Here is a 26,243-nt window from a genome sequence, read left to right on the forward strand (position 1 = left end):
GTGCAAGTTCTTCCTCCAGTAACTCCATTCTAGTCACCTCACTAGTAAATCGTCTACAATAGAGTTTCTATGTGTAGCTCTATTCTAGTCATTTCAGTATTGACCTTTCTAGATTGAAGTTCCACCGTGCAAGTCCTTCCTCCAGTAACTCCATTCTAGTCACCTCACTAGTAAATTGTCTACAATGGAGTTTCTATGGGGAGCTCTATTCTAGTCATTTCATAGAAACTCCATTCTAGTCACCTCACTAGTAAATCGTCTACAATGGAGTTTCTATGGGGAGCTTTATTCTAGTCATTTCATAGAAACTCCATTCTAGTCACCTCACTAGTAAATCATCTACAATGGAGTTTCTATGGGTAACTCTATTCTAGTCATTTCAGTATTGACCCTTTCTAGATTGGAGTTCCTCTGTGCAAGTCCTTCCTCCAGTAACTCCATTCTAGTCACCTCACTAGTAAATCATCTACAATGGAGTTTCTATGGGGAGCTCTATTCTAGTCATTTCAGTATTGACCTTTCTAGATTGGAGTTCCTCCGTGCAAGTCCTTCCTCCAGTAACTCCATTCTAGTCACCTCACTAGTAAATCGTCTACAATGGAGTTTCTATGGGGAGCTCTATTCTAGTCATTTCAGTATTGACCTTTCTAGATTGGAATTCCTCCGTGCAAGTCCTTCCTCCAGTAAGTCCATTCTAGTCACCTCACTAGTAAATCGTCTACAATGGAGTTTCTATGGGGAGCTCCATTCTAGTCATTTCAGTATTGACCTTTCTAGATTGGAATTCCTCTGTGCAAGTCCTTCCTCCAGTAACTCCATTCTAGTCAACTCACTAGTAAATCGTCTACAATAGAGTTTCTATGTGCAGCTCTATTCTAGTCATTTCAGTATTGACCTTTCTAGATTGAAGTTCCACCGTGCCAGTCCTTCCCCCAGTAACTCCATTCTAGTCACCTCACTAGTAAATCGTCTACAATGGAGTTTCTATGGGGGGCTCTATTCTAGTCATTTCATAGAAACTCCATTCTAGTCACCTCACTAGTAAATCGTCTACAATGGAGTTTCTATGGGGAGCTCTATTCTAGTAAATTCATAGAAACTCCATTCTAGTCACTTCACTAGTAAATCATCTACAATGGAGTTTCTATGGGTAACTCTATTCTAGTCATTTCAGTATTGACCCTTTCTAGATTGGAGTTCCTCTGTGCAAGTCCTTCCTCCAGTAACTCCATTCTAGTCACCTCACTAGTAAATCGTCTATGATGGAGTTTCTATGGGGAGCTCTATTCTAGTCATTTCAGTATTGACCTTTCTAGATTGGAGTTCCTCTGTACAAGTCCTTCCTCCAGTAACTCCATTCTAGTCACCTCACTAGTAAATCGTCTACAATGGAGTTTCTATGGGGAGCTCTATTCTAGTCATTTCAGTATTGACCTTTCTAGATTGGCGTTCCTCCATGCAAGTCCTTCCTCCAGTAACTCCATTCTAGTCACCTCACTAGTAAATCGTCTACAATGGAGTTTCTATGGGGAGCTCTATTCTAGTCATTTCATAGAAACTCCATTCTAGTCACCTCACTAGTAAATCGTCTACAATGGAGTTTCTATGGGGAGCTCTATTCTAGTCATTTCAGTATTGACCTTTCTAGATTGGCGTTCCTCCATGCAAGTCCTTCCTCCAGTAACGCCATTCTAGTCACCTCACTAGTAAATCATCTACAATGAAGTTTCTATGGGGAGCTCTATTCTAGTCATTCCAGTATTGACCTTTCTAGATTGGAATTCCTCCGTGCAAGTCCTTCCTCCAGTAACTCCATTCTAGTCATCTCACTAGTAAATTGTCTACAATGGAGTTTCTATGGGGAGCTCTATTCTAGTCATTTCATAGAAACTCCATTCTAGTCACCTCACTAGTAAATAGTCTACAATGGAGTTTCTATGAGTAGCTCCATTCTAGTCATTTCAGTAATGACCTTTTTAGATTGTAACTCCCCCGTGCAAGTCCTTCCTCCAGTAACTCCATTCTAGTCACCTCACTAGTAAATAGTCTACAATTAGGTTTCTATGAGTAGCTCCATTCTATTCATTTCAGTATTGACCTTTCTAGATTGGAGTTCCTCTGTGCAAGTCCTTCCTCCAATAACTCCATTCTAGTCACCTTACTAGTAAATCGTCTACAATGGAGTTTCTATGGGTAACTCTATTCTAGTCATTTCAGTATTGACCCTTTCTAGATTGGAGTTCCTCTGTGCAAGTCCTTCCTCCAGTAACTCCATTCTAGTCACCTTACTAGTAAATCATCTACAATGGAGTTTCTATGGGGAGCTCTATTCTAGTCATTTCAGTATTGACCTTTCTAGATTGGAGTTCCTCCGTGCAAGTCCTTCCTCCAGTAACTCCATTCTAGTCACCTCACTAGTAAATCGTCTACAATGGAGTTTCTATGGGGAGCTCTATTCTAGTCATTTCAGTATTGACCTTTCTAGATTGGCGTTTCTCCATGCAAGTCCTTCCTCCAGTAACTCCATTCTAGTCACCTCACTAGTAAATCGTCTACAATGGAGTTTCTATGTGTAGCTCCATTCTAGTCATTTCAGTATTGACCTTTCTTGATTGGAGTTCCTCCGTGCAAGTTCTTCCTCCAGTAACTCCATTCTAGTCACCTCACTAGTAAATCGTCTACAATAGAGTTTCTATGTGTAGCTCTATTCTAGTCATTTCAGTATTGACCTTTCTAGATTGAAGTTCCACCGTGCAAGTCCTTCCTCCAGTAACTCCATTCTAGTCACCTCACTAGTAAATTGTCTACAATGGAGTTTCTATGGGGAGCTCTATTCTAGTCATTTCATAGAAACTCCATTCTAGTCACCTCACTAGTAAATCGTCTACAATGGAGTTTCTATGGGGAGCTTTATTCTAGTCATTTCATAGAAACTCCATTCTAGTCACCTCACTAGTAAATCATCTACAATGGAGTTTCTATGGGTAACTCTATTCTAGTCATTTCAGTATTGACCCTTTCTAGATTGGAGTTCCTCTGTGCAAGTCCTTCCTCCAGTAACTCCATTCTAGTCACCTCACTAGTAAATCATCTACAATGGAGTTTCTATGGGGAGCTCTATTCTAGTCATTTCAGTATTGACCTTTCTAGATTGGAGTTCCTCCGTGCAAGTCCTTCCTCCAGTAACTCCATTCTAGTCACCTCACTAGTAAATCGTCTACAATGGAGTTTCTATGGGGAGCTCTATTCTAGTCATTTCAGTATTGACCTTTCTAGATTGGAATTCCTCCGTGCAAGTCCTTCCTCCAGTAAGTCCATTCTAGTCACCTCACTAGTAAATCGTCTACAATGGAGTTTCTATGGGGAGCTCCATTCTAGTCATTTCAGTATTGACCTTTCTAGATTGGAATTCCTCTGTGCAAGTCCTTCCTCCAGTAACTCCATTCTAGTCAACTCACTAGTAAATCGTCTACAATAGAGTTTCTATGTGCAGCTCTATTCTAGTCATTTCAGTATTGACCTTTCTAGATTGAAGTTCCACCGTGCCAGTCCTTCCCCCAGTAACTCCATTCTAGTCACCTCACTAGTAAATCGTCTACAATGGAGTTTCTATGGGGGGCTCTATTCTAGTCATTTCATAGAAACTCCATTCTAGTCACCTCACTAGTAAATCGTCTACAATGGAGTTTCTATGGGGAGCTCTATTCTAGTAAATTCATAGAAACTCCATTCTAGTCACTTCACTAGTAAATCATCTACAATGGAGTTTCTATGGGTAACTCTATTCTATTCATTTCAGTATTGACCCTTTCTAGATTGGAGTTCCTCTGTGCAAGTCCTTCCTCCAGTAACTCCATTCTAGTCACCTCACTAGTAAATCGTCTATGATGGAGTTTCTATGGGGAGCTCTATTCTAGTCATTTCAGTATTGACCTTTCTAGATTGGAGTTCCTCTGTACAAGTCCTTCCTCCAGTAACTCCATTCTAGTCACCTCACTAGTAAATCGTCTACAATGGAGTTTCTATGGGGAGCTCTATTCTAGTCATTTCAGTATTGACCTTTCTAGATTGGCGTTCCTCCATGCAAGTCCTTCCTCCAGTAACTCCATTCTAGTCACCTCACTAGTAAATCGTCTACAATGGAGTTTCTATGGGGAGCTCTATTCTAGTCATTTCATAGAAACTCCATTCTAGTCACCTCACTAGTAAATCGTCTACAATGGAGTTTCTATGGGGAGCTCTATTCTAGTCATTTCAGTATTGACCTTTCTAGATTGGCGTTCCTCCATGCAAGTCCTTCCTCCAGTAACGCCATTCTAGTCACCTCACTAGTAAATCATCTACAATGAAGTTTCTATGGGGAGCTCTATTCTAGTCATTCCAGTATTGACCTTTCTAGATTGGAATTCCTCCGTGCAAGTCCTTCCTCCAGTAACTCCATTCTAGTCATCTCACTAGTAAATTGTCTACAATGGAGTTTCTATGGGGAGCTCTATTCTAGTCATTTCATAGAAACTCCATTCTAGTCACCTCACTAGTAAATAGTCTACAATGGAGTTTCTATGAGTAGCTCCATTCTAGTCATTTCAGTAATGACCTTTTTAGATTGTAACTCCCCCGTGCAAGTCCTTCCTCCAGTAACTCCATTCTAGTCACCTCACTAGTAAATAGTCTACAATTAGGTTTCTATGAGTAGCTCCATTCTATTCATTTCAGTATTGACCTTTCTAGATTGGAGTTCCTCTGTGCAAGTCCTTCCTCCAATAACTCCATTCTAGTCACCTTACTAGTAAATCGTCTACAATGGAGTTTCTATGGGTAACTCTATTCTAGTCATTTCAGTATTGACCCTTTCTAGATTGGAGTTCCTCTGTGCAAGTCCTTCCTCCAGTAACTCCATTCTAGTCACCTTACTAGTAAATCATCTACAATGGAGTTTCTATGGGGAGCTCTATTCTAGTCATTTCAGTATTGACCTTTCTAGATTGGAATTCCTCCGTGCAAGTCCTTCCTCCAGTAACTCCATTTTAGTCACCTCACTAGTAAATCGGCTATGATGGAGTTTCTATGGGGAGCTCTATTCTAGTCATTTCAGTATTGACCTTTCTAGATTGGAGTTCCTCTGTGCAAGTCCTTCCTCCAGTAACTCCATTCTAGTAACCTCACTAGTAAATCGTCTACAATGGAGTTTCTATGGGGAGCTCTATTCTAGTCATTTCAGTATTGACCTTTCTAGATTGGCGTTCCTCCATGCAAGTCCTTCCTCCAGTAACTCCATTCTAGTCACCTCACTAGTAAATCGTCTACAATGGAGTTTCTATGGGGAGCTCTATTCTAGTCATTTCATAGAAACTCCATTCTAGTCACCTCACTAGTAAATCGACTACAATGGAGTTTCTATGAGTAGCTCCATTCTAGTCATTTCAGTATTGACCTTTCTAGATTGGAATTCATCTGTGCAAGTCCTTCCTCCAGTAACTCCATTCTAGTCACCTCACTAGTAAATCATCTACAACGGAGTTTCTATGGGGAGCTCTATTCTAGTCATTTCAGTATTGACCTTTCTAGATTGGAATTCCTCCGTGCAAGTCCTTCCTCCAGTAACTCCATTCTAGTCATCTCACTAGTAAATCGTCTACAATGGAGTTTCTATGGGGAGCTCTATTCTAGTCATTTGATAGAAACTCCATTCTAGTCACCTCACTAGTAAATCGTCTATAATGGAGTTTCTATGGGGAGCTCTATTCTAGTCATTTCAGTATTGACCTTTCTAGATTGGAATTCCTCCGTGCAAGTCCTTCCTCCAGTAACTCCATTCTAGTCACCTCACTAGTAAATCGTCTACAATGGAGTTTCTATGGGGAGCTCTATTCTAGTCATTTCAGTATTGACCTTTCTAGATTGGCGTTCCTCCATGCAAGTCCTTCCTCCAGTAACTCCATTCTAGTCACCTCACTAGTAAATCGTCTACAATGGAGTTTCTATGGGGAGCTCTATTCTAGTCATTTCATAGAAACTCCATTCTAGTCACCTCACTAGTAAATCATCTACAATGAAGTTTCTATGGGGAGCTCTATTCTAGTCATTCCAGTATTGACCTTTCTAGATTGGAATTCCTCCGTGCAAGTCCTTCCTCCAGTAACTCCATTCTAGTCATCTCACTAGTAAATCGTCTACAATGGAGTTTCTATGGGGAGCTCTATTCTAGTCATTTCATAGAAACTCCATTCTAGTCACCTCACTAGTAAATAGTCTACAATGGAGTTTCTATGAGTAGCTCCATTCTAGTCATTTCAGTAATGACCTTTTTAGATTGTAACTCACCCGTGCAAGTCCTTCCTCCAGTAACTCGATTCTAGTCACCTTACTAGTAAATAGTCTACAATTAGGTTTCTATGAGTAGCTCCATTCTATTCATTTCAGTATTGACCTTTCTAGATTGGAGTTCCTCTGTGCAAGTCCTTCCTCCAGTAACTCCATTCTAGTCACCTCACTAGTAAATCGTCTACAATGGAGTTTCTATGGGGAGCTCTATTCTAGTCATTTCATAGAAACTCCATTCTAGTCACCTCACTAGTAAATCGTCTACAATGGAGTTTCTATGGGGAGCCCCATTCTAGTCATTTCAGTATTGACCTTTCTAGATTGGAATTCCTCTGTGCAAGTCCTTCCTCCAGTAACTCCATTCTAGTCAACTCACTAGTAAATCGTCTACAATAGAGTTTCTATGTGTAGCTCTATTCTAGTCATTTCAGTATTGACCTTTCTAGATTGAAGTTCCACCGTGCCAGTCCTTCCCCCAGTAACTCCATTCTAGTCACCTCACTAGTAAATCGTCTACAATGGAGTTTCTATGGGGGGCTCTATTCTAGTCATTTCATAGAAACTCCATTCTAGTCACCTCACTAGTAAATCGTCTACAATGGAGTTTCTATGGGGAGCTCTATTCTAGTAATTTCATAGAAACTCCATTCTAGTCACCTCACTAGTAAATCATCTACAATGGAGTTTCTATGGGTAACTCTATTCTAGTCATTTCAGTATTGACCCTTTCTAGATTGGAGTTCCTCTGTGCAAGTCCTTCCTCCAGTAACTGCATTCTAGTCACCTTACTAGTAAATCATCTACAATGGAGTTTCTATGGGGAGCTCTATTCTTGTCATTTCAGTATTGACCTTTCTAGATTGGAGTTCCTCCGTGCAAGTCCTTCCTCCAGTAACTCCATTCTAGTCACCTCACTAGTAAATCGTCTACAATGGAGTTTCTATGGGGAGCTCTATTCTAGTCATTTCAGTATTGACCTTTCTAGATTGGAATTCCTCCGTGCAAGTCCTTCCTCCAGTAACTCCATTCTAGTCACCTCACTAGTAAATCGTCTATGATGGAGTTTCTATGGGGAGCTCTATTCTAGTCATTTCAGTATTGACCTTTCTAGATTGGAGTTCCTCTGTGCAAGTCCTTCCTCCAGTAACTCCATTCTAGTCACCTCACTAGTAAATCGTCTACAATGGAGTTTCTATGGGGAGCTCTATTCTAGTCATTTCAGTATTGACCTTTCTAGATTGGCGTTCCTCCATGCAAGTCCTTCCTCCAGTAACTCCATTCTAGTCACCTCACTAGTAAATCATCTACAATGGAGTTTCTATGGGGAGCTCTATTCTAGTCATTTCATAGAAACTCCATTCTAGTCACCTCACTAGTAGATCGTCTACAATGGAGTTTCTATGAGTAGCTCCATTCTAGTCATTTCAGTAATGACCTTTTTAGATTGTAAGTCACCCGTGCAAGTCCTTCCTCCTGTAACTCCATTCTAGTCACCTCACTAGTAAATAGTCTACAATTAGGTTTCTATGAGTAGCTCCATTCTATTCATTTCAGTATTGACCTTTCTAGATTGGAGTTCCTCTGTGCAAGTCCTTCCTCCAGTAACTCCATTCTAGTCACCTCACTAGTAAATCGTCTACAATGGAGTTTCTATGGGGAGCTCTATTCTAGTCATTTCATAGAAACTCCATTCTAGTCACCTCACTAGTAAATCGTCTACAATGGAGTTTCTATGAGTAGCTCCATTCTAGTCATTTCAGTATTGACCTTTCTAGATTGGAATTCCTCTGTGCAAGTCCTTCCTCCAGTAACTCCATTCTAGTCACCTCACTAGTAAATAGTCTACAATAGAGTTTCTATGGGTAGCTCCATTCTAGTCATTTCAGTATTGACCTTTCTAGATTGGAATTTGTCCGTGCAAGTCCTTCCTCCAGTAACTCCATTCTAGTCACCTCACTAGTAAACCGCCTACAATGAAGTTTCTATGGGGAGCTCTATTCTAGTCATTTCATAGAAACTCGATTCTAGTCACCTCACTAGTAAATCGTCTACAATGGAGTTGCTCCTGGTAGGTCCTCTCTCCAGCAACTCCAATCTAGTCACCTCGCTAGAGAACAATCTAGAATGGAGTTTCTGTAGGGAGGACCTACCACGAACAACTCATCCTAGACGCAACCCATTCGGACGCAAGCAACTATACGTCTGCGTTCCTTATTAGAATCCGGTCACATGACCGAAGTCTTTCTTTCCGTCAACCAATCCAGTGTATGATTTGCCCAGACTTATCCACCACACAACGAGATCCATGGCAGACTCCTCCCTCTCCCATGTGACCCGGCTATTCTCCGCTGTCTAGTGCTTAGTGTACATCTGCTGTCAAAGTCGCGACTGGTCGTACTGCGGTTTTACCATGGTTTTAGAGCTAGACTTGTTCCGCGAAGATAAGGGAGGCAACCCCGAGCTGGTCAGAGAGACGCAGAGGAAGAGGTTTAAGGACCCAGGCCTGGTGGACGCCTTGTTAGAAGCAGACACTGCGTGGAGAAAATGTGAGTAGCATTGTGCGGACTAGTCCGTGGTTCCTCACGTCAGCCTCCCTAAGCCACTGCGGCGACATGCTGGGAGGGACACTTGACTTGCTGAAGATGTGTACACGTTCCAGACATGCGTGACGTCATGGTTCACGGCTTGTTATTTCATTGGTGTGCTGCCAGGAGCCGCGCGCTACTCCGTCATATGCGCTCCACGTGCTGTACTGAGATCTGATGCAATCATGCAGCAAGCGGGCTGCAGGCGTGGCTACGTCCTCTAGATACACGCCAGCAGATAGCTATACTATACAGGTCCGACGTGGAAGGTTGGAAATAATGCACTGGAGAGACCGATGACAAACATTACAGGAGCTATTCATTACACGCGTCTGGTTACCATGTAGAGATGTTTATGTCTGTTCACCTCATCATTTGCCTTCCGTTTGGGCTTTCCGTTCATCCGTTAACAGATTAGGCTTCGTTCACATCTGCGTCGGAACGGAGCCCTGACTGACGCAAACTGAAACCGTAGGTTTCCGTTTCCATCACCATTGATTTCAATGGTGACGGATCCGGTCCCAATGGTTTCCGTTTGTCTCAGTTGTGCAAGGGTTCCGTCGTTTTGACGGGATCGATATCGTAGTCGACTGCGCTATTGATTCCATCAAAAATGATGGAACGCTGTCACAACGGTGACAAACGGAAACCTTTAGGCTGCATGCGCACATCCGTCGGCCGTTGTACGGCTGCTAATGACGGATCCGTGAAACATGGACTGCACACGGATGAGTTCCGTGTGCAGTCTGTTGTTTCACAGACCAAATCAATGAAATGGCAGAGATTGTTCTGTCAAAAACAAACAGGAGTAGGACCTGTCCTATTTTTGATGGAACGGCCGCACAGTTCCGTTAAAACAACGGACGTCTGCATGGCCCCATTAAAATGAATGTGTCAGGGTGCTGTCAGTTAAAAAAATAGGATAGCACCCTGAAGAAAAGAATTGAAGTGGGCATGAGGCCTTAGCAACTTTTCCGTCACCATTGAGATCAATGGTGAGGGAAACGGAAGCCAAGGTTTCAGTTTGCCTTTCAGTTGAGGGGTTAACCCGACGGAAAACCTCAGATGGAACCCTTTAACAGAAGGGCAACGCTGTTGAACACAGAGCCTCATTCAGTCAAAACGACGGAATCCTTGCACAACTGAGACAAATGGAAAACATTGGCACCGGATTAGTCACCATTGAAATCAATGGTGATGCAAACGGAAACCTATGGTTTCCGAATGTTTCAGTCAGGGTCCCGTTTTGATGGGAAGCTCCGACGGAACGTCAGAACGGCACCCTGACGCAGATGTGAACGAAGCCTTACGCTGAGTTCACATCAGTTTTCCGTCGGAGAAACCCATGAATGGAAACCATAAATTTCATATGTATTACCATTGATTTCAATGGTAATGCTTCCGTTGCAAATGGTTTACGTCTATCTCCATTAAAGGGGTTGTCGGAGATAAAATGACTGTGTTACTGCTTGTAATTTATAAATGTAAATACATTTTGTAATATACTTACATTTTCCAAAGTGGCCCCGTTTCCAGATCCTGGCGTGGGGTACTTGACGGGTGACGTCACCCTCTGCACTGTCTCTGGCCGCTGTGTTGATCTTCAATTCTTTGTTGGGTATACGACATTTGTGACGGGCTGTTCTGCTGCACAGACCATAACTGCGCATGCGCGTTACAACAGAACAGCCCATACAGGGCACGTTACAAGTGACGTGTCGTATACCTGGAAAATAATTGAAGATCAACACAGCAGCCAGAGAGTGACGTCGCCCGTCAAGTACCCCACGGCAGCATCTGGAAACGGGGCCAAAATGGAAGTGTATTACAAATGTATTTACATTTATAAATTACAATCATTAACACAGTCATTTTATCTCGGACAACCCCTTTAAGTAAGGTTTCCGTTGTTTTGGCGGAAACAATAGCGTAGTCGACCACTATTGATTCCATGAAAACAACAAAAACCTTACGGAACCGAGACAAACGGAAACCATTTGCATTACCACTGAACTCAAGGAAGCTATGGTTTCAGTTTGCCTTTTTGTTGATGAGTTCCTCCGACGGAAAGGTCTAGCGGAACTTTGAAAGGGTGACGCTGATGTGACACCTGGAATGTATAGTTTCAGTCTGCAATACCATTGATTTTAATGTTATTTTAGTGGTTTCAGTTTGTGACTATTCCGCTAGTTTTCCGTGAAAACAATAGTGCAGCACACTACGCTATTGTTTCCGTGAAAAAAACTGAAACCTAGCGGAATGGATGCAGATGAATGGAAAGCCAAAACGGAAGGCAAACGCTAATGTGAACACACGTTTATCTTTGGCATTAAAAAATTCCGATCATAAGCATGCCATATTTACAGTATATTAAATGTCTGATAGGTAAGGATCTCAGAGGTGGGCAACACACCTATCTGTTCTGTGCCCGCCACTCCAGTCTCCAGAGAGTTCAATCGGGAGTCGGCCTGACATGAGCCCGGATTGCTCTCTTTCCTTAGAAACTTCAATGAGGACAAGCAAACATGGTAGAAGTTAAAATTATGTTTCTTATTTTGTGTTAAAGGAGTTTTCACTCTGGCCAAAATGCTAAAATAATAACTTATCAATATATTTACCTTTTAGAATTCCTCACCATTCCCTCAGTGGCAAAATTGATATCTCCCACCACATCTATTTAAATGCATGGTAACCCTCATGTGAGCTGGTCAGCCAATCACAGACCGCTGCAGTGACATGCCATGACTGGCCATCTGCTCATGTGATGTCTTCCTTGCTAGTTCTTGTGTAAGAGACGTATATATCCGTCACTCTGATCTTGTGGGTACTGCCACTGTACCTACAAGATCAGCAGTAGGAGCACAGCTGTTCTACGCAGCCAGGCTCCTGCTGGAATCTAAGAGCTTGGTCGGCGCTCCTTTTGCATGAATTACTGCATCAATGCGGCGTGGCATGGATGCGATCAGCCTGTGGCACTGCTGAGGTGTTATGGAAGCCCAGGTTGCTTTGATAGCGGCCTTCAGCTCGTCTGCATTGTTGGGTCTGGTATCTCATCTTCCTCTTGACAATACCCCATAGATTCTCTATGGGGTTTAGGTCAGGCGAGTTTGCTGGCCCATCAAGCACAGTGATACTGTGGTTATTACACCAGGTATTGGTACTATTGGCAGTGTGGGCAGGTAAATGAAATCAGCATCTCCATAAAGCTTGTCAGCAGAGGGAAGCATGAAGTGCTCTAAGATTTCCTGGTAGCTAGCTGGCTGCACTGACTCTGGACTTGATATAACACAATGAACCAACACCCGCAGATGACATGTCTCTCCAAACCATCACTGACTGTGGAAACTTCATACTGGACCTCAAGCAACTTGGATTGATGCCTCTCCACTCTTCATCCAGACTCTGGGACCTTGATTTCCAAATGAAATGCAAAAGTTACTTTCATCTTAAAACATGACTTGGACCCCTGAGCAGCAGACCAGTCCTTTTTCTCTTTAGCCAGGGTAAGACGCTTCTGACATTGTCTCAAGGAATGCGACCGTTGTAGCCCATGTCCTAGATACGTCTGTGTGTTTGATGGCTCTTGAAGCACTGACTCCCGCCACAGTCCACTTTTTGTGAATTTCCCCCAGATTCCTTTCAAGGCTGCGGTTATCCCTGTTGCTTGTGCACGTTTTTCCACCACACTTTTTCCTTCCTCTCAACCTTCCATTAATATGCTTGGATACAGCACTCTGTGAACAGCCAGCTTCTTTAGCAATGTCCCTTTGTGGCTTACCCTCTTTGTGGAAGGTGTCAATGACCACTGTCAAGTCAGCAGTCTTCCCCATGATTGTGTAGCCTACTGAACCAGATTGTTGGACCATTTAAAGGCTTAGGAAACCTTTGCAGGTGTTTTGTGTTGATTAGCTGGTTAGAGGGTGACACCATGAGTCTACAATCTTCAACTTTTACCCAATATTCAAATTTTCTGAGAGACTAAACTTTGGGTTTTCATGAACTGTTAGGGTATGTGCACACACACTAATTACGTCCGTAATTGACGGACGTATTTCGGCCGCAAGTCCCGGACCGAACACAGTGCAAGGAGCCGGGCTCCTAGCATCATACTTATGTACGACGCTAGGAGTCCCTGCCTTGCTGCAGGACAACTGTCCCGTAGTGTAATCATGTTTACAGTACGGGACAGTTGTCCTGCAGCGAGGCAGGGACTTCTAGCATCGTACATAAGTATGATGCTAGGAGCCCGGCTCCTTGCACTGTGTTCGGTCCGGGACTTGCGGCCCGAAATACGTCCGTCAATTACGGACGTAATTAGTGTGTGTGCACATACCCTTAAGCGTGTGAACATACCCTAGCAAAAAACGTCTGAAAATACGGAGCTGATTTTCAGAAGTTTTTTGCTAAGCAAACTCGCTGTTTTTGCGGCGTTTCTAACGGACGTTTTTGGAGCTGTTTTTCTATAGAGTCTATGAAAAACGGCTCCAAAAAACGGCTGAAGAAGTGATATACACTTTTTCGCAGCTGTTTTTCTATTCAGCTGCTTTGAAAAACGGCCATGTAAAAAAACGCCTCTTTTGGAACAGAACGCCGTTTTTCCCATTGAAATCAATGAGCAGATGTTTGGAGGCGTTCTGCTTCCGATTTCTTTAGCCGTTTTTCGGGCCGTTTACGTCCCGAAAAATGGCTGAAAATATCTTGTGTGAACATACCCTAAGGCTGAGTTCACACGGGGTGGATACACTGCGTAATAGCACGCAGCGTATATGCCCTGTGCGCTGCTAGGAATTCCGGGGCGAAAAAGCGCACCAAACTGTGTTGCAATTTGTCCGCTGCGACAAACTGCAGCACTTAGCCGAACTGCTACCAGACCGGCCTCCTGGGATGACGTCTCATCCCAGTAGACTGCTGCAGCATGTGATTGGCTGAAGCGGCGGTCACATGGGATGAAGCGTCATCCCAGGAGGATGAAGCACAGACTCCTAGGTAAGTATTATATATTTGTTGTTTTGTGAGTTGCGTTTTTTGCGGCGGGATCGCTGCGAACCCGCCGCAAAAAAACGTAACAACTACAATTTGAAGCGGTATTTACATCCCCATTGTATACAATGGGGAAATCCTGCAACAAATAAGCAGCGTTTACATAAATACAATTGACATGCTGCGGAATAGAACTCTGCACCGCAGGTCAATTTCTGCGCGGTTTTTCCGCTCAGTATGCAGCGTGTGGATGAGATTTATTTTATCTCATCCACTTTGCTGCTGCTGTATTTGCTGCGGATTTCCACAGTATTTACGCAGCGTGTGAACTGGCCCTTAGCCATAATCTTCAACATTAAAGGGGTTGGCCAGGAATACATTTTATTTCTATTTTAACCTGAGGTGACATGTATACTTTCTAATGTCATTTTATGTTTGGAACGGCTACTTCTAATTAGCGGTGACATAACCATATCCAGAGTAAATTTTTCCTTTCCTGTGACGTTCCGTGTCTTTACTCAGCCAGCACTTCTGACTGAAAAGAGGCTTGGCGCGTCATCAACTACGTTTACAGGCAGTGGGCTGGGCGGATGTTTTATGAGCTCCTCTCTGGTCCCACTGCCTGTAGTTGATGATGCGCCGTGCCTCTTTTTAGCCGGAAGTGCTGGCTGAGCAAAGACACAGAGCGTCGTGTCTCAAAGTACATGCCCCCTCTTCCTATCTTGTCGTTCACGTCCCCTTTTTCTTCTCTCTCTGAGTTCTCTCACTGCCTGGCCGCAGCGTGGACGAGGAGAGACGCGGCTCTGCTCCAGGACTTTGTGGAATCCCCAGACATCACTGTCCATATATGGACAGTGTTGTCAAGGGCTTCTCCAGAGTCGGAGTCCCAGAGCAAAGTGCTAGTATAGGCTCTGCTCCGGGACTCTGGGGACATCGCTGTCCATATATAGTCAGTAATGTCAGGGGCTTCCCCAGAGACCCGAAGCAGAGTTCGCTCACTGCCTGACCGCTGCGTCTCTCCTCGTACATGTCCTCTCCTCTTCTCTCATCGCCCACGCTGGGTTACGTAAATACAGGGGTGATGGGGGTTATATAAATACAGGGATGATGGGGGTTATATAAATACAGAGATGATGGGGGTTATATAAATACAGGGATGATGGGGTCATCATTCCTGTGTATAACACCCATCATCCCTGTGTATAAGGATATTAAGGGCTATTTACAGGAATGATGGCGGTTTTATATAGGGATGATGGGAGTTATATACAGGAATGATGGGGTAATACACAGGGATGATGGCGGTTATATACAGGGATGATGGAGTTCTATCATCCCTGTGTATTACCCCATCGTCCCTGTGTATTACCCTCCTCATACGTGTATATAACCCTCCTCATCTGTGTATATAACCCCCATTATCCCTGCATATAAACCCCATTGTGTGTGTGTCTGTGTGTCTGTGTGTCTGTGTGTGTGTGTCTGTCTGTCTGTCTGTCGGGCTGGGTCCCTGTAATTAGAGCAGGGAATGACCTGTGAACATAGAGGGGCGTGGCAGTATACAAATAGCTGAGATGCTGTGGAGGAAGAGGGGGGGATGTAAGCAGTCTCAGATGCAGCAAGGGATCATGGGTATGGTGGATTACAAGACCGGAAACAGACAGGAACAGAAGCAAGGGTCAAAAACGTCTTAAAATACAGAGCTGTTTTCAAGAGAAAACCGCTCCTGATTTTCAGACATTTTTTTACGGCCGTTTTTTTTTAATAGTCTATGAAAAACTGCTCCAAAAACGTCCCAAGAAGTGTCCTGCACTTCTTTTTCGCGGCTGTTTTTTTACGCGTAAAAAAACGCCGCAAAATCTGCTCCGTCGGAACAGAACGCAGTTTTCCCATTGAAATCAATGGGCAGATGTTTGGAGGCGTTTTGATTCCGATTATTCAACCCGAAAAACTTCCGAAAATAGGCCGTGTATACATACCCAAACTGGTTATAAGGTTAGTAGGGGTTTTAGGCTATGCAAACCAATGCTGGGGGATACTTTTTAGAAAATAATTTTTTCCTGGCCAACCCCTTTAAAAAAAAAATAAAAATGCTGGAAATAGATCACTCTGTGTGTAATAAATCTATATAATGAATGAGTTTCACTTTTTTTATTGAATTGCTGAAATAAATAAACTTTTTGATGATATTCGAATTAATTGAGAAGGATCTGTATATATCTGCGATCAGAACGTCGTAAAGTGAAGTTCCCTACTGGGACAAAAAAAACGTTACGGCTCTTGGAATGCGTCGATTCAAAAACAAGTAATTGTTTTTTAACCCGTTAGTGACCGGCCCATCGTGTTTTTACGTCGGTCACTAATGGGCCTTATTCCGATGCCATAGACTTTTTACGTAGCGACATCGGAATAAGTAAACAGAGCAGGGAGCTGTCAAATCTCCCTGCTCTCAGCTGCCAGAGGCAGCTGAGGGCTGGGGGCGTCCCTGCTCGACCGGGTGAGATCAATATAAGTATCGATCTCACCCGTTTAACCCCTCAGATGCGGTGCTCAATAGCGACCACCGCATCTGAGTGGTTTTGGAGAGAGGGAGGGAGCTCCCCCTCTCTCCCACTGACACCCGGCGATACGATCGCCGAGTGTCTGTGTCTCCAATGGCAGCCGGGGGCCTAATAAAGGCCCCCAGGTCTGCCTGTAATGAATGCCTGCTAGATCATGCCGGAGGCATGACCTAGCAGATGCCTGTCCGTTTTAAACGGACAGGCAGTAATACACTGCAATACAGAAGTATTGCAGTGTATTATAATAGCGATCGCAGAATCGCATATTAAAGTCCCCTAGAGGGACTAGTAAAAAAGTAAAAAAAAAAGTTTAATAAAGTTAATAAAAAAAAATGTGAAAAAAAAATGAAAAACCCACTTTTTCCCCTTACAAAATGCTTTACTATTAAAAAACCAAAATAAAGTAAAAAAGTTACACATATTTGGTATTGCAGCGTCCATAACGACCCCGACTATAAATCTATTACATTACTTAACCCGCACGGTGAACGCCGTAAAAAATTAAATAAAAAACGACAGAAAAATTGCTGTTTTCTGTGAATCCTGACTTTAAAAAAATGTGATTAAAAAGTGATCAAAAAGTTGCATCTACTCCAAAATGGTACCAATAAAAACTACAAGTTGTCCCGCAAAAAAAAAAGCCCTCATACAACCGCATCGGCGAAAAAATAAAAACGTTACGGCTCTTCAAATATGGAAACACAAAAACAAATAATTTTGAAAAAAAAGCGTTTTTACTGTGTAAAAGTAGTAAAACATACAAAAACTATACAAATTTAGTATTGTTGCAATCATAACAACCCACTGAATAAAGTTATTGTGTTATTTATACCACACGGTAAACGGCGTAGATTTAGGACGCAAAAAAGAGTGGCGAAATTTCAGATTTTTTTCTATTCCCCCCCCCCCCCCCCAAAAGTTAATAAAAGTTAATCAATAAATATGTACCTCAAAATGGTGCTATTAAAAAATACAACTTGTCCCGCAAAAAACAAGACCTCATACAGCTATGTTGACGCAAAAATAAAAGTTATAGCTCTTGGAATGCGACGATAGAAAAACGTAAAAAATGGCTTGGTCATTAAGGTCTAAAATAGGCTGGTCATTAAGGGGTTAAAAGCGTTTTTATTGTGAAAACATAGTAAAACATAAAATCTTTTATATATTTGGCATCCCCGTAATCGAGCTGACCCATAGAATAAAGGTAAGGGTGTGTTCACATCGGCGTCACCCTTGCATTTATGGGTTCAGTCAGACCTTTCCGTCGGAGGAACCCATGAACGGAACATTTTTTTGTCGCTATTGTTTCCGCCAAAAAAACTGAAACCTTACGGAACCGAGACAAACGGAAGCTATTTACAACGGAAGCATTACCATTGCAGTCAATGGTAATGCAGACGGAAGCTATGGTTTCAGTTTGCCTTTCCATTAAAAGGTTCCTCCGACGGAAAGGTCTAGCGGAACCCATGAACTGAAGGGTGGCGCTGATGTAAACAGGCCCTAACATGTTTATCCCACATAGCGAACGGCGTAAATTTATAACGTGAAAAACAATGCTGGAATAGCAGTTTATTTTCAATTTTCTCCTAAAATAAAGTTAATAAAAGTTAATAATATTATATGCATCCAAAAGTGGTGCAGTTGAAAAATACAACTCTCCCTGCAAAAAAAACAAGCCCTTAAAAAAAGTTAACTCTTAGAATGTGACCGTGAAAAAGCAAAAAACAATCCTTGGTCATTAAGGCCAAAAAAAGGTGTTTAAAAATAACAGATGAATTTAATTTGCAGGTTAATTTTTGTTAAAACCCGCCTGAAAACACCACAGTGCCCCTGTAGATAGTGCCCACATAGATAGTGTCAGTGCCCACGTAGATAGTGCAACACCATGCCCATATATGGACAGTGAAGTCAAGAGCTTCACCTGGTTCAGCGCAAATGGGTCGGGGACCGTCTTTCGGGACCCTTGCCGATCAGCAGTTTTGAAGGGGCCGCAGCGCTTGTACGAGCTTCAAGAGGAGAAAAGGCTGTAATACCTGTGAATCGCCGCTAAACGCATGTCAATGATTCACAGTGAGCAAGAAGAAATAAAGGGGAAGCGGCGCTCGTACCATAGGCCATCATCATCAGCTATTGATGGCCTATCCTGAGGATAGGCCATAAATTTTTAATGGCTGGAAAACCCCTTTTAAAGCAGCGCTGTGCCCGGGGAGTCCTCTTGTGAGGGCCAGGATCAGTTTTTAACGACCGTCACAAGGATTGATTCGTGAAAAATGTCCGTCACACAGCCATTTTTCCCTGTCATGTGAATGTAGCCTTAGATGTAATTATGGGGCATAGTGAATTTTCTTTTGTTTTAAATCCATGGAAACCCCTTTAACCCTTCTTGCACAGCGCCTTAATAGTACAGCATGATGAGTGGGTAATTCCCACACCACGTCGTAGTATTATGGCGCAAGGATGGCTCAGAAGCTGATCCCTCACCATCATCAGCAGGTGTTCACTATAACGGCCAGGATCGGAGACCACTTAAGTGGTTTTTGAAGGGGTTCCCTATGTTAGCCCATCGCTGATGGCACAACGCGATTACGGGGTGCCAATGGGTTGCCATGGCAGCTGGGAGCCTAACAATGGCCCCCAGGTCTACTATGTACAAGAACCTATTGGGTCCCGCGTAAGACCCACAGAACTATTGCAATGTACTCGGGCTTTCAGAATGCGGAAATGAAAGAAACAAATAAAAACGTAAATTTGCTGTGTCCAAACTAAGCCCCGTATACTGTTAAAAATCTCATCGCTTAATGTTTGTAATTCTAGGCAGATTTCAGACAGATGCTTTGAACAAGTCTAAGAATCTGTGCAGCAAAAGTATTGGAGAAAAAATGAAGGTAAGAAGAGAATTTACTTTTTTTTCCTGTTGTGTATGTTATTTAAAAAAGAAAATGTATAAATGGGTTATATTCCAAATAATACAGACTTTTGATTTGATTTGACATTATCATTTTGGAAAAAAAAATTTGACCCCATCACGCAGCAGCCATTTTTTATTTTTTTTTCATTTTCGTTTTTTCCTTCCAAAAGCCATATCTTAGGCCTAATTCACACGAGCGTATTTCAAGTCCGTGTTACGCGCGTTAAAACCACGGACGTCACACTGGCCTATGCAATTCAATGGGGCCTTTCAGACATTGTGTTTTTCACGCAGCATGTGTCTGCTGCGTGAAACTCACTGCATGTCCTTTTCTTGTGCGTTTTTTCCGCATCACACACCCATTGAAGTCAATCCGTGACGTCATCTGTGTGCTGTCTGTGTTTTTCAGGCACCAGTTGCAAAAGAAATTATGAGAAAAAAAAATAAAACACCTCCTTCAGTTTTTTTTGCTGACTTAAAAAACGCGAGACATACGCGCCTAAAAAACTTAGACGCGCACCGTACACGGATGCCACATGGAACTGCAACGCAGCAAAAACGCTTCGTTTTTCACGCACGCAAAACTGACATGCTCGTGTGAATTAGGCATTTATCTTTTCATCGATATATCCATATGAATGTTTGATTTTTCTGGGACATGTCACCGTTTATTTTACCATATAATGTACTGGTAAATATGTGGGGTGGAATGGAAGAAAACAGCAATCCTCCATTGTTTTTTGGGTTTCGTTTTTACAGCATTCACCGTGCATGTTAACCTTGTTTTGTGGGTTAATATGATTAGGGCGATACCATATTTATATACCATTTTTTTCGGACTATAAGACGCACCCAGGGGCGTAACTAAAGGCTCATGGGCCCCGATGCAAAAGTTCTTATTGGGCCCCACCCCCCCCCGCAAACGTCTCATGGCCGACAGGCCGCAGCTTTCAGCTGCATCGCTGGGTCTCCTAAGTGACCCAACAATGCAGCACTAGCAGCCAGGGGCACCACTATGGACTTAAAATGTCAGGGGAAATAGCACTAATGCATATGTGTCCACCCCAAAAAAATGTATGTATGTATAGGAGACAGCATATCTATAGCACTACGACCCTATAAACTATGGATAGGATTAGATGCAGTGGCCCAGCAGACAGTATCAGACCTGATAGGATTAGATACATTGGCTCCGCAGACAGTATCACACATGATAGGATTAGATACATCGGCCCAGCAGACCGTATCACACATTATTTGATTAGCTATAGGGCCCAGCAGACAGTAACACACATGATGGGATTAGAGACAGTATCACACATGATAGGATTAGATACAGTGGCTCAGCAGACAGTATCACACATGATGGGATTAGATACACAGCTCAGCAGACCGTATCACACACATTGGATTAGCTATAGGGCCCAGCTCGCTGACATGGCGGCTCCAGCGCTGGACCCAGGAAAGGTAAGAATAATAATTTTGCTTCTTTGTGTTATTATGTGTATTCATTATTTTCTATGATCCCCGGGCCATGCACGGACCGCAAAAACTACGGTCATGTGCATGGCCCCATAGAAATGAATGGGGCCGCAAAAGCATGTTCGTGTGCATGGGACCTAATGTCTGAGCAGGGCCCTGTGCTGTACCGGCCCATCCATTGTGTTTTACATAAACGACATTAATGCCAGAATCACAAGATCGTGATTGAACGTGTGAAAAAAAAAAAGTCCATTAACCCCTTCCTGACCACCCCACGTAGATTAACAGGCTGCAGCACTGGTCTTTGTGCCTGCAGCCCATTCATCTACGTGTGCTCCTAACAGAGCACACAGATATTCCCCGGCATCTCCAAGTACGGGTTGCTACTAGCAGCTTTAGTACTGGGGGAAAACATTGGGTAAGATCACAGCGGTGATCCCTCGCCTATTAACTAGCGACCGCCGCATTTAAGTTGTTATAACATCGACACGGCGCGATTGCGGGGGCCGATGGTTGCTATGGCAACTGGAAGCCTAACAAAGGCTTCCGGTCTGCCATATATGGAAGGCGATTAGGTCCTGCTAGAGGCAGGACCTAATATGCCCCCTGTCAGTGCCCCCTGACCGGTATAATGGTCTGCAATACATAAGTATTGCAGGGTATTATAACAACAATCCAACAATTGGATCTTCAAGTCCCTAGTGGGACTAAAAAAAAAAAAGTTACAAAAGTAAGAGTAAAATGTGAAAATAATAAAATAAAAAATCGCCCTTTTTCCCTTTTCTAAAGTCCTTTATTAGCAAAAAATAAATAAACTATGCATAATTGGTATCGCCACATCTGTAACGGCCTGAACTATAAAAATATAATGAAATTTGTCGCGCACGGTAACCGCCATAAAAAAATAAATAAACTATACCAGAATCGCTATTTTTAGTCACTTCAGCTTCCAAAAAACGGAATAAATAGGGATCAAAATGTCGCAAGTACCCAAAAATGGTAACAATTAAAACTATTTTGTTCTTCAAATAACAAGCCCTCACACAGCTTTCCTGATAGAAAAATAAAAAAAAGTTGTGGCTCTTAGAATATGGCGACACAAAAACAAAATCATTTTTTTAAAACAGTGATTTTATCGTGCAAACACAGTAAAACATAAAAAAAACCTATATAGATATGGTATCGCCATAATCGCATCGAAAAAAAGAGAATTAAAAACTATAGAAGTTTTCACGGCCTAATTACACTAAATTCAGTAAAAAAACTTATGGGATCAAAATGCTCACTATACCCCTAGATAAATTCTTTTTAGGGCTGTAGTTTCCCAAATGGGGTCACTTCTGGGGGGTTTCCACTGTTTTGGTCCCTCAGATGCTTTGCAAATGCGACTTGATACCCGAAAACCAGTCCAGTAAACTTGAGCTCCAAAAGCCAAATAGGGCTCCTTTCCTTCTGAGCCCTGCCGTGTGTCCAAACAGCTGTTTATTACCACATATTGGGTATTACCGTAATCAGGAGAAATTGCTTTACAAAACTTGGGGTGCCTTTTCTTCTTTATTCCTTGTAAAAATGGATTATTTCTTCGTTTTATTGGAAAAAATTTAGATTTTAATTTTTACGGACTAATTCCACTAAATTCAGCAAATAACCTGTGGGGTTAATATGCTCACTATACCCCTTGATAAATTCTTTGAGGGGTGTAGTTTGCCAAATGGTGTCTTTTTGGGGGTGTTTCCACTGTTTTAGCCCCACAAGACCGCTCCAAACTTGACATGTTGCCTAAAGTATATTCTAATAAAAGGGAGGACCCAAAATCCCCTAGGTGCTCCTTTCCTTCTGAGGCCTGTGCTTCAGTCTATTAACAGACTAGGCCCACATGTGGGATATTTCTAAAAACTGCAGAATCTGAGCAATAAATATTGAGTTGCGTTTCTCTGGTAAAATGTTTGTGTTACAGAATTTTTTTTTTATTAAAATAGATTTTCTGACAAAATCTCTACTGTGCTTTAATTCCTGTGAAACCCCTTAAGAAACCCTTAAGGGTTAAGAAACTTTCTTAATGCAGCTTTTAAAATTGTGTGACTTATGGGGGTTCCTAATAAAGAAGGCCCTCAAAGCCACTTCAGAACTGAACTGGTACCTATAAAAATGGCCTTTTGAAATTTTCTTGAAAATGTGAGAAATTGCTGCTAAAGTTCCAAGCTTTGTAACGTCCTAGAAAAATAAAAGGAATGTAATGTCGGGGTAGGGAGACAGACAAGTGAGCCCTAATCTACCCGCCACTCAGTCCCTGCCTACTTGCAACGACCCGCCCTAGGCGACGGGGTACAACTGGGCGACGGTCCCTACACTCAATAGGTGCACGACAGACAGACAAGGGTACAAAGAAGCCAGGGAAACGGGGAAGTTGCCCACGGGGACACCGTGAGCAACAAGCGAAGTGAACGAGCCGAGTCAAACCAGGAGATGAGCGAGGTACAAAAACGCAGAGCAGAAGAGTGGTAAGTAAAGCCAAGGTCAATCACAAGCAGAGGATCAGTAGTTCAAGAAGCTGCAGCAGGGCCAGGAAACCAACAGAGAAGAATCACAAGCAAAGGAGGAACAGGAAAGGCAGGTATAAATAGACAGAGGGCGGGAGCTAGCTCTGTCTGGCCAGGCTGTGATAGGCTCTCCCACTCCTAAGCCTGCCATCCTGGGTGGTGGAAGACGGAGTCAGTCTCACAGACATAGAAGCAGGTGCAGACTGATTACCTATGGGCGTCGACACAGAAGTTGTGTCTGGCAGATCCTTTACAAGGATGTTCAAAAAACGATACCAACATAAAGTAGACCTATGGGGAAATGTTAATTAGTAACTATTTTGTGTGGTATTGCTATCTGTTTTACAAGCAGATACATTTAAATGTTGAAAAATGCAAATTTTTGCAAATTTTCTCTAAAGTTTGGGGTTTTTCACAAACAAATACTGAATGTATTGATCACATTTTTCCACTAACATAAAGTACAATATGTCACGAGAAAACAATCAGAATCGCTTGGCTAGATAAAAGCTTTCCCAAGTTATTACCACATAAAGTGACACATGTCAAATTTGAGAAAAATCGGCTGCGTCCACAAGGCCAAAACAGGCTCCGCCCTGAAGGGCTTAAAGAGAACCTTTCAACTGCCCATACTTGTGCAGTATGCAATAGGCAGTACTGCACAAACCCTGTCTCACTTAAAAAAAAATTCTTATCCTCTAGTCAGTGGGGCGTGTAAAGGGCAATGCCTGTGACACTGTCCAGTCGGCTACGGACAGTGTCACAGCTGCTTGTGCTGTGTGATCTCTCGCGCAAGATCAGTGTTTCCTTCACTGTCTGAGAAGAGATGGAGAGAAGAGCAATGCGCGCGCACATGCACACGCACACACAGCTCCGCCTTTGCCACGGAAGAGAAGAAGAATGGGAATTCTTCTGTTCCGTGGCGGCGCTAGTATCGTCGGCAGCAGCGTTGGAGCTGTGTGGGCATGCGCGCACGCTGTCCCAATTCAGCACTCGGCGGACAAGGACAACAAAACTGTGATCTCTCCTTCAATGGACCATGTTCTTTCTGCCCATATATGCGATGTCCCTTGATCGCGTTCTAGGGATTCCCCGTGATGCGATCTAAAGGGCATACCCCCTTCTCATTTTCCCCTTGAATGCTGCGGTCAGCTTTGATCGCAGCATTCAGGGGAATAGCGGCAGAGATGATATGTTTCTTTGATCTCCGCTGTCAGAGCTGGGCTGCGGCTGTGTAATACAGCCGTTGCCCCGCTCATGATAAGTGTATGCCTGCGCGGTCAGCATGAGGTGATGGGGCTGGCGCTTCAGTAATGAGCGGCGGCTCCGGCACTGAACACAGGACATGGGGCTGTTTGGTAGTGCGCCCGCCATGTTCTGTGTTCAGTGCCGGCAATCATTAGTGCAGCGTCGGTCACATCATGCTGACCACGCGCGCGCTTCTCAGGTTTCAGGAGTGGTGCAATGGCTGTATTACACAACCGCAGCCCCACTCTACAACATTCATGTGTTGTTATTCTTAGATATGCGTCCGCACAGCTTAGTATCGAAATACATGAAATAACGGTATTGAAACGTTTGAGGGTTCGCGGCATTGATTAAAATCGATTTTTCGATGCATCGCAATAGTATCGATATTTCGATGCATCGTGGACCCCTAGTGAGGATACAGGAGTATATAACTTTACATTATACAATTAATGAGCTGTATTTTCTGAAACCATAATACCACTTTAAAGGCACATAATTTGCTGTGTTAACTCCTTCCCGACCACCCACTGTCTTTTGACTGCAGGTGGTGCAGGTTCCCAGTCTACAACGACGTCTTTTGGTGTCGCTGTAGATCAGGCTGATGAGCGCTCGTGTGAGCGCTCATTCTCTAAGCAGGAGCTGTAACTTTTAGCACCTGATCTCAGAGGAGCCTCCTGAACACAACTGGGGTCAGAAAACATTCAGACCCCAGCTGTTTAACCCTTTCATTGCCGCAGTCCGTGACCGCAGCATGATCAAAGGGAATTTCCCTCTTTGATTGCATCACCGGGACTCCGGTGATGTGATCAAAGACAGGGGAATCCCTCTGCAGTCAGCCCTGGGGACATACAAAGGACCCCAGGGCTGTCTGTTCTGTTTGCCTGCTGTTAGGGCAGCACATGGTGTGCCCTAACAGCAGCCTGTGTCATAGTGGCACAGTGTACTGTATCAGCATACAGGAGTATGCTAATGCATTATTAGTAAAAAATAAAGTTAGAAATAAAGTTATTCCTTAAAGAGGCTCTGTCACCACATTATAAGTGCCCTATCTCCTATATAAGAAGATCGGTGCTATAATGTAGGTGACAGTAATGCTTTTTATTTAGAAAAACGATCTATTTTAAACCACTTTATTAGCGATTTTTAGCTTTATGCTAATGAGTTTCTTAATGCCCAAGTGGGCGTGTTTTTACTTTCGACCAAGTGGGCGTTGTACAGAGGAGTAACTCACCGATTTTTAACGATATCTATTGTGCTCCCACAAATATGAACAATTGGAAATTCACTGAAGTGATAATGAGTAAAATATATAACTTTAATTCATAGCTATCTAAAAACAGGGGTACAATCACCACTGTGAAAAGCCCAACCGTGTATTTAAAAACGTATTAAACAAAATACTCCAAATCCTAGTTCATTTGCGAACCCTTAATGACTGGGTATATAACAAAGATAACAAATTGTGGAATCAGCGTTTGAACATTGGTGTAGCAGTGGTTTAGATCCTCGTACACACAGGAGCCTGCGTTTACCGCGCCTGAATCTCCCAATGCACAACAATGCCACTGCCCCCTAGGCAAAATTCCTTCACTTCACCCGACCCTACGCGTTT

General features: G+C 43.0%; 1 protein-coding gene across 2 annotated transcripts in view; it reads left to right on the plus strand.

The window, feature by feature from the left end:
- The first annotated feature begins 8,613 nt into the window (after window positions 1-8,613).
- The window catches only part of SARS1 (seryl-tRNA synthetase 1), a 193,354-nt gene continuing 175,724 nt past the window's right edge, over window positions 8,614-26,243 (plus strand). The window contains exons 1-2 of one of the 2 annotated variants that reach the window (XM_075853538.1): window positions 8,614-8,870; window positions 19,265-19,335. In XM_075853538.1, coding sequence (XP_075709653.1) covers window positions 8,735-8,870; window positions 19,265-19,335 — 207 coding nt within the window. In that variant the 5' untranslated portion in view covers window positions 8,614-8,734. The remainder of the gene's footprint in view (window positions 8,871-19,264; window positions 19,336-26,243) is intronic. The other variant, XM_075853537.1, reaches the window with a different exon arrangement.

Source organism: Rhinoderma darwinii, chromosome 2 (genome assembly GCF_050947455.1).
Source record: "Rhinoderma darwinii isolate aRhiDar2 chromosome 2, aRhiDar2.hap1, whole genome shotgun sequence".
Lineage (NCBI taxonomy): Eukaryota > Metazoa > Chordata > Amphibia > Anura > Rhinodermatidae > Rhinoderma > Rhinoderma darwinii.